At 27.3% G+C, this 8,295-nt stretch overlaps 4 protein-coding genes across 5 annotated transcripts; 1 reads left to right on the forward strand and 3 right to left on the reverse strand.

Annotated features, from left to right (window-relative positions):
- Positions 1-240: 240 nt before the first annotated feature.
- LOC141525063 (putative U3 small nucleolar RNA-associated protein 11) lies at positions 241-1,744 on the forward strand. 2 transcript variants are annotated; one of them, XM_074239362.1, is made up of 2 exons: positions 241-492; positions 917-1,744. In XM_074239362.1, the coding sequence occupies exon 2, from the start codon at positions 931-933 to the stop codon at positions 1,690-1,692; it is 762 nt and encodes a 253-aa protein (XP_074095463.1). In that variant the 5' UTR covers positions 241-492; positions 917-930; the 3' UTR covers positions 1,693-1,744. The 2 variants fall into 2 exon arrangements, with proteins under 2 accessions (XP_074095463.1, XP_074095464.1); XM_074239363.1 differs by lacking the exon at positions 241-492 and adding an exon at positions 520-658.
- Positions 1,745-2,052: 308 nt separating this feature from the next.
- On the reverse strand, positions 2,053-3,311 carry LOC141524959 (uncharacterized). Its single transcript, XM_074239152.1, has 3 exons — positions 3,299-3,311; positions 3,158-3,244; positions 2,053-2,803 (listed from the first exon to the last, which is right to left on the reverse strand). Exons 1-3 carry the CDS (start codon positions 3,309-3,311, stop codon positions 2,196-2,198), a joined length of 708 nt encoding a protein of 235 aa, XP_074095253.1. The 3' UTR covers positions 2,053-2,195.
- A 550-nt stretch (positions 3,312-3,861) lies between these two features.
- LOC141524871 (uncharacterized) lies at positions 3,862-5,734 on the reverse strand. Its single transcript, XM_074239007.1, has 3 exons — positions 5,097-5,734; positions 4,316-4,537; positions 3,862-4,142 (listed from the first exon to the last, which is right to left on the reverse strand). Exons 1-2 carry the CDS (start codon positions 5,637-5,639, stop codon positions 4,316-4,318), a joined length of 765 nt encoding a protein of 254 aa, XP_074095108.1. The 5' UTR covers positions 5,640-5,734; the 3' UTR covers positions 3,862-4,142.
- A 298-nt stretch (positions 5,735-6,032) lies between these two features.
- LOC141524961 (uncharacterized) lies at positions 6,033-7,730 on the reverse strand. The gene is made up of 3 exons (XM_074239153.1): positions 7,246-7,730; positions 6,884-7,174; positions 6,033-6,412 (listed from the first exon to the last, which is right to left on the reverse strand). The coding sequence occupies exons 1-3, from the start codon at positions 7,376-7,378 to the stop codon at positions 6,033-6,035; spliced, it is 804 nt and encodes a 267-aa protein (XP_074095254.1). The 5' UTR covers positions 7,379-7,730.
- Between the last annotated feature and the right edge of the window lie 565 nt (positions 7,731-8,295).

The raw sequence follows: 8,295 nt of genomic DNA on the forward strand, positions 1-8,295 counted from the left end.
ATTTTTTATTAATTTAATTTAATTATATAGAGAATTAGTATACTTCATTTGAATAAAAGTTAGACTTGAGTAATAAGCTTCCTTAAAAATATCCACTCTTATAATTTAGATGAAAAATATGAAAATATATCATGTAAGCAAACTATTCGTAACGTGATTGGTCAAATATATCATAAGCATGAAAATATATGTAAACCCTAAACTCAGGCGCGCGCTTGCGCGCGCAAATTCAAATTCTAGTATTTATATATAATATATTATATATATGAGTAAATCTGACGTTTAAATTTTATCTACAGCTGATTGTGTAGTTTGCAAGTTATCCAGCTGAGGTGACTAGAAAAAAAAAATACTTTAACATAACCTCCAAGCTCGATTTCTCAATACGCAGAAACACATCTGATTGATTTGGGTGTTATTGGATTTGTTTAAAAACAATTAAGTTTAATAAACTGTAAAAAAATAAATTATTAAGGAATTTAATTACATTAAGTAAGTAATAATATATATATATATATATATATATATATTAATACATTTTTAATGCACGTGTGATCTTTGAAAAAATAATTTTATTTTATGTTTAAAAACAAAAAATTATCAGATGTATGTTAAAAGTTCGGTATCATCAATATTTTCAATAAAAAAAATTATGCAGGTAAAATTAACTGCCTATTACGAGTATTAAGTATTATTTCAGAGTACAATATTTTACAATCATTATAATAATATAAAAAAGAATTAACAACAAAAGTATCTTTTATTTTTAAAAGTATCAATGACAAATTTTTTATTTTTATTTTACTATTAATTTAATTTCAGTATATTTATTTTATTTATTTTAAGGAATGAAAAAATTAAAAAATGGTTTGACGCAACTCATTTTAATTTATTAAAATATTTTTATTTATTTTAGATAATAAATAAAAAATGTCGTCGTGGAAAAAAACTGCCAAAACTGGTCAAAGGACCCATCTTGAGCGTCATCAGCCTGAAGAACGTAAAAGACTGGGTCTTTTGGAAAAGAAGAAAGATTACAAATTGCGTGCTGATGATTACAATGAAAAGCAAGCGACTCTGAAGCTTTTACGTAAACGAGCATTGAATAAAAACCCAGATGAGTTTTACTTTCACATGATAAATTCAAAAATGGACCAAGGTGTCCACAGAGAGAAGCAAAAAAAAGAAGATCACACATTGGAGCAGATTAAGTTGATGGAAACTCAGGATAGGAAGTACATCGCATACAAAAGACATTTGGAAGCGCGGCAAATTGAAAAACTTCAGAGCCAGTTGCATATGATCGACGTGGCCGATCAAACGCCAAACAAGCACATTTTTTTCGTCGACGACGACAAGGAGGTTAAATCTTTTGACGTCGCTGAGCGTCTGCAGACTCACCCGGCTCTTCTGGCCCGCAAGACTAACAGACCGAAACTCAGTGTCTTGAAAAAAGTCAAATTACCCGAAATTGATGAAGCGACTGCTGCCAAAATCGAACAGCAGAAACACATGGCTTATACCGAGCTTCAGAAGCGGATCGAGCGCGAATCTCAATTGGCAATTGTCCAGCAAAAACTGGAAATGCGAAGAGCTTTGAAAGATAAAACTTTACCCAAACCTAAAGTTATTAAACAAGGCTCCAAAACATCGGCTCCTGTTTACAAATGGGCATTGCAGCGTAAACGATAATTTATTTTAGCTGATTTATATTTTTGTAAATAAAGTATATTCATTAAATATATACTTATCATTTTTTTAATTCAAGGTAATTCTTTTTTTTTTTTTTTTTTTTCTAATAGTAAATAATTGTCATACTTTTTTTTAAATTAAGGTAGTATTATCACAGATACCACAAGAGTCAGACATCAAGTCTTAGTAGATTCTTAAAAATTAAAAAAAATTTTTTTAATTTAAAAATTAAAAAAAAAATGTAACGTGCAAAAATGCAAAAAAAAAATTTTTTTTTCAAACTAAAAATTTTTTTGGACTTAGAAAAATTAATAGAATTTTTATTATATGCCTTTATGACATCTGGAACGCAAAAAAAAAACTGAGACAAGCAAAAAAAAATTTTTTTTAACTTAAAAAAAAATAATATAATTTTTATTGTACGCCCTTGTGGTTCCTGGGTGCCATAAGAACGTATATAATAATTTTATACGCCCTTATGGCATCTGTAACCGAGTGTTAAATTATCTATTACTTTGCGGAGGATTTTCAGAAGTAATTTTGCAATAACTTGCTTCAGAAGGTTTCGCAGTACTCATTGGTGCAGTCGTTGGCTTGGTTTCACTTGGGATTGATTTAGTTGTCATCATTGTGACCGTCGAAGTAGCCGGTCTAATTATATTTGGCTTCGTTTTGGATGTCAATGTTGTGACAATTGGACTCGTTGATTTAGTTTCAGCAGAAGTTGGTTTTGATGAACCAACAGTTGATTGTGGTTTTGAAGCCACAGGACTTGGTGAATTTACGCTCAATGATGATGTCATTTGATTCGACCCTGGCGCGGTCTGTATTTGCTGACTTGGTGAACGACTTGTGGAACTTTGGGGGCGATATGTTGTAGGCTTGACTATTATTGCCGAATTCATCGGCATTTCCATGTTCATGTCAGGCAGAAGAGTTGAGATACTAATACAGGTGTAAGTTAAAATCCATCGGTGATTTTGTGTCATAAAATCCAGTCTCGGACAGACAGTTATTGATCGAGAAAAAATGTTTAGCTCCAAAATATTCAAGCAAACTTTTGAAGATAAGCTTCCAGGAATTAATGAACACATTTTAAATGGTATGTAATCTAGAAAAAAAAATTATTAGCTCAAAAAATATTCGTTAACTCAATTGAAAATTAGTCACAATTTTTTTTTTTAATTTTTCATTTTTTTATGAATTTAAAAAAAAATATATCAAAATTTTCAAAAAAAAATTTTGTTCCAAAAAATGAAAATTAAATTGTAAATAATTATCAAAAAAAAATATCTATACTTAATACATAAAATTGGATTATTAAATCAATACTTTATAAAATCATTTATTATTTATTTTATTTAAATAAAAAAATTTATTATACACTCAGAAAAAAATACTTATACTTTATACAAAAAAGTAAATTTTTGTAAATTTCCAATAATATAATTTTTATTTCACTTACTTGTAACTGTCATTGAGCTGAGAATATTTCCGTCAATAGTAAGATCGATGTTCAGGCCATTTCGTTGATACATAATATTGGCACACACTTAAAGAAGAAATCGTTAATTTCTCGTTGTTACAATATTACCATACAACTCACCTTTACGATTCATCATATGAAAAAGTATGAAAGCCGTTTCACAACAACTGCATGATACTTCAGTCATACACGAACAGGCTCTTTCATTAAATACTCTAGATCTTGTAAAAAATAAATTCCTACTAATATTTCTGCGATTTACAAATTTCTGCCTCGAACTTGAAATCCCGACCTGATTAGTACCTCCATTTGTTATTAAATAAACGTTAATTAGAAACACTGTAAGAAGAATATTGGAAATCATTCTATCACACTTTTTACTGTTAAAAAATCAAGAGAAGAAATTAAATAAATGTTATATTGACAGAGGTGTTTCATCGGAAATAGCAATTCAAAAACTAAATTTTTGCCAGCTCGCTGATTGTCGCTAGGAAGTAATAATTGATGCGACACCTCGAGTACCGGGAAAATAATTGTTCTATTTGGGAAACAGGTAGTGAAAGCAGCTACGGTCATTACACACATTCATTTCAGTATAATAATTATTATTACAATTCAATCACTTTAAATATTGTAATATTAATTTGTTTGATCGTGCATATGACTCAAGAGATCACGAATTATCGAGTAAAGTTCATCAGGCCAATTATACACATGCTAAAAAATCAATAAATAAAATTATTTTTTATTTTTTTATTGACAAATTTTTTTATCAGCTTCTTTGGCTTGATATAAAAGCGAGTGAAATTTGTGATCACTTTATTGAACATAAATTGACAAAATTTAACATATTTCATTCGCATTAAGCGAAATGATTTTTTACAAAATCCAAAATTACAAATCCGATTATTGTTTTCTTCACATCGCTTCGTTTGTCGACGCTCTCTGGGATACTGCAACAAAACTGTGGGAATTTTTAGTAATGAGAGACGTTATTTCTTCATGGATTTGTGAAAATGGTCTTGTGTAGTTTTTAATAATGAAAAAATTTTGTAAAATATTAATTTTTATTTTTGTTAACAAAATTTTTAATAAATAATTATTTATATTAATTTATAATATAAATTGCTGTATTACTCAAAAATATTCATCATCATCATCTCCATCGTCTTCTTCATCGTCGTCATCACTATCATTGTCAGCATTGGTGTTATTATTCCCGCTATCGTCGCTATAATCGTCACCTTGGTTGTCTTCTGGTGAATCAGGTAAAAACTCCAGTTGTCCTAATCCAGTACCGTCTTCAGGTCTTACTATAGCTACACCATTAGCGCCCATTCTTATGCAATCTAGTCCAGCCTGCAATTTTTATTTGAATTTATGAGCAGTTGAAATAAAATTTAAACATCATATTACACAGTAAAAAATTTTGTGTTAAATATTTAACACTTTTTTGTGTTAATTATTTAACACAATAAATGTTAAATTTATACATAAAAGTGTTAAATATTTAACACAAAATTTTTTTACGCAATGACGCAAAATATTTTACCATATAAAAAATTAAATAGTTATTTAAAAATAATATTTATCAGTTTATTTTTTATTTTTTTAAGTTTTATAGAGATCGATTCTATTTTTTTTTTTTTTTTTTCAGTTAGGCATTTAAAAAAAAATTTATTCATTTATTAAAATATTTATTGAAGGAAAAAAATTATTTTAAATTCAGATTTTGTAATAAAAAATAAAAATTCTTTTTTAAAATTTTTGGGCGGGAAAATTATTTTTTAAAAAATAATTATTTAAATTTTTTATAAAAATATAAATAATTACATTTTTTTTTTTTTTTTTAATATTTAATATTGAAGGGGAAGCAAATTAAGCTTCATAATTAATAAAAGTAATGACGGAAGTTTACCTTAACGAGCGTAGTGTCATCGAACCTTCCCTCCATGCTGACGCACATATGTACATTTCGTCCTTGAAAGTAAATATTATAAAACCTAACGCAAGCCCTGACGAGAGGAATTCTAGGAAACGGAACACAAATAGGCCGCGGATTTTTGCCGGATACACTCCTCGTGTAGAGCACCCGGTCATTGAGCATTACTTTTGCCGTAAAACTGAATTCGTCCGGTTCATAAATAACTTCAACACAGGCTTTTTGTTTCCATCTGTCGTACAATAATTTTGAGCAACAAGAGCACACACCGCCGCCGCATTTACACGCTCTTTCTTTATTTTCTGTGGTATTGTTATTAACAATATTATTATTGGTCGTAGAAACTCCAGAAGTATTGTTAAAATTAACCGCGCTGGCTTGCTTTGAATAATTAGTTATTGCAATTAAATTCTGCGAGCCATCCAGTGATTTTTTTATTACCACAGAATTATCTGAATTTTTAATTAACGATAAATTAATAATTATTGTCGAAAGTAAATAGTAAAAGTATCGAGCCATTGGAATTACAGATTTAATTTATAATAAATTAATAAACAAAAGCGCGAATTAGTAATTTTATTAAATTACTAATCGGTGAAGAGTCAAGTGGTTTCATCGACGAACGGCTCACGACTGTTCTCCAAGAGATGATGGCCTCATTTTACAAAAGGAGAAATTTAGGTTCATCATATATTAAATAAAATAAAATAAAACAACTCATTATTTGCTCACCTTGTGTATATACAGATAGTTAATACTTTTCACTTCAATTGTTTGATTATAATTAATACAAATGTAAATAAAATATAAAAGATGAGAAAAAAACTCGAAAAAAAAAAAAAAAAAAAAAAAAAAAAAGTACTTTGTATTTTTAAAATAAATAAATAAATAAATATTATTTTTTTTAATTAACTAGACTTTAAGAGAACCAATTGGTTGATCATCGGTGACGATTTCTGAAACATTTGACGCGATTATCTCGTCAGACTGCTCGAAATTAACTTCATCGTAGACTTCAGGAACCAAAAATCCCGGCTTCGTAGGATTGAAACTCGTTTCAAGAGCTGCGGTTGGCTTATTGTGAGTCGTTGTTGGCACCCAGGTGACACCGTCGGTCCCCACTTTGACACAATTAAAATGAAGAACAAAAATTGGCCAGGATGTTATGCGAGTCTCGAAATCAACGCATGCACGAACTTTTCTATCAATTATGCCGATATCGTAGACGCGAACGCAGAAACTTACAATCGGTAAGAAACTCAATGGCATGCACAACGGCGGAGGATTTCTTCCTAAAAATATTTTTATTTTTTAAATTAATTATTTTTATTTATTTTTTTTATATCAAATTTTTTAAGGCAATAAATAATTAAAAAAAAAAAAAAAATTTACACTTTATATTGCTTTAAAAAAAAAATTACAGTTTCAAATTATAATTTTTACAAATTTTGTAAGGACTACATTCTTTAAAATTTAAAATTAAATAGTGAAAATTAATTTTTAAAAATTTTATTTTAAACTGTAATTTTATTTTATTTCTTCATGAAATAATTATTTTACGAATAATTTTTAATTTTAATAAAGAAGAAATATAAATTTTCGACATAACATATTTTTAATTAATTAATTTATTTATTATTATTAATTAAATTATATTTCTTCTTATTTAAAATTATTTATTAAATAATATTTATGCAATAAATTATTAATTTCAGACTAAAAATAAAATATAAAATTATTATTAACATTTAAAATGATCTTACCAGTGACACGTTGTTTCATAACTTCATTGTCATTAATAATCAGCCGGAAATCCATAGCAAATTCTTCGGGAACCATTGTGATATTCGAGCAAGCTTTTTGGTCAAAATTAAAAAATTCTAAATTAATACCAGCGCAGCACCCACATGTCAAATTACTGCAGCTGCATCCATTAGTGCTGCGTGATACATATCTTAAAGGTGAATCTGGAAATCTCTCTGAATCGTCGAGTTCTAATTCATAGGGCTTACGACTTCCCAAATCATAATAAATTGATTTCTTTGGCATTAATACTGAAAAAAAATAATTAAAATATTTACGAGAAGAAAATTAATTATAAATGATTATTACAATAAATACTTACACGGAAACTTTTTAGTTAACGGCGTAATTGTTGCGTTAGATTGTGATTGAACGGAGTTGGGAAATAAAAACACTGTTATCAATAAAAAAGATAAACCACTCAAATAAAAATGAAACAATTTTGAGGTAAACATTATGAAAGAATAAAAATAAATAAAAAAGTAAAGCTAAAAGCGTTTATTTTAAAACAACAGATCAGTGGAAGTTCAGTCAAGTGTATGATAAGCTTACGAGTGCTTGAAAAGTACTGCCGCTTACCCTGTTATGTACCGTTCGAGAGGTAATTTTATAGGGAGGATGGTACTCACACATTAATATACACACTCCCTATGCAAAATAATAAAAATAATTAAAAAAAATGAATAACTTTCCAGAGAAAGTTTTGCAAACCGCTCTTTTAACTCCGAATGCTTGTATAGTCTTGCTGATTTATCCTCTTGATGACACACATACATAACAATGCTCGTATTTATATATAATATTAGTTTTTTAGACAGTAATCAAATCATAATAGCAAAGGTGACTTTAAATTGTTAGTTAATTATATTTGCAATTCTTTTCTTCTTTTTTCTTCAGTAATTTATTATTTGTCTAATGCAAGTTCAACTTTATTGCTTGAGTTTTATTGTCTAGCGTAGTAAATTACATTTATTATCTTTGTCAGAAATTTATTATAATCTTTATTGTCTCTAATGTAAATTTATTTTATTTTGATTATCTTTTAAATGCATTTTCCTTTTTATTAATTTTGGATAAGAAAACAACACTTTTTTTTTTTTTTTTTTTTTTTTATAAAATAAATTATTTTTAGATAAAAAAAATTTTAAGAGCACAATTTTTGTAAATATTTTATAAATCTGATTTTTTTAATAAAATTAATTTAAAAAATTTTTTTTCAATTGCAAAAATTTATAAACTTCTGATAAATTAATTTACCATCAAAAATTCTATTTTAAATAGTATTTCTATTGAATTAAAAAATTTAATGATAATGCTTTTTGATTTTTTAATTTTAATTTTTAGTAAAAAAAAATCCATACAAAAATTAATT

The sequence above is a fragment of the Cotesia typhae genome, unplaced genomic scaffold, assembly GCF_013202065.1.
Source record: "Cotesia typhae breed Kobodo isofemale line unplaced genomic scaffold, CoteBio_Ctyphae contig_23, whole genome shotgun sequence".
Classification (NCBI taxonomy): Eukaryota; Metazoa; Arthropoda; class Insecta; order Hymenoptera; family Braconidae; genus Cotesia; species Cotesia typhae.

Excerpts from the sequence above, each read along its gene's own strand:
- LOC141525063 (XM_074239362.1), top strand. The coding sequence starts at position 931 with ATGTCGTCGTGGAAAAAAACTGCCAAAACTGGTCAAAGGACCCATCTT.
- LOC141524959 (XM_074239152.1), bottom strand. Across the intron at positions 2,804-3,157 it reads CAGCTCAATGACAGTTACAA|ATTACATACCATTTAAAATG; the intron begins GTAAGTGAAATA and ends TTTTTTTTCTAG.
- LOC141524871 (XM_074239007.1), bottom strand. The coding sequence starts at position 5,639 with ATGGCTCGATACTTTTACTATTTACTTTCGACAATAATTATTAATTTA. Across the intron at positions 4,538-5,096 it reads ATGACACTACGCTCGTTAAG|GCTGGACTAGATTGCATAAG; the intron begins GTAAACTTCCGT and ends TAAAAATTGCAG.
- LOC141524961 (XM_074239153.1), bottom strand. The coding sequence starts at position 7,378 with ATGTTTACCTCAAAATTGTTTCATTTTTATTTGAGTGGTTTATCTTTT. Across the intron at positions 7,175-7,245 it reads GTTAACTAAAAAGTTTCCGT|TATTAATGCCAAAGAAATCA; the intron begins GTAAGTATTTAT and ends ATTTTTTTTCAG. Across the intron at positions 6,413-6,883 it reads TATGAAACAACGTGTCACTG|GAAGAAATCCTCCGCCGTTG; the intron begins GTAAGATCATTT and ends AAATATTTTTAG.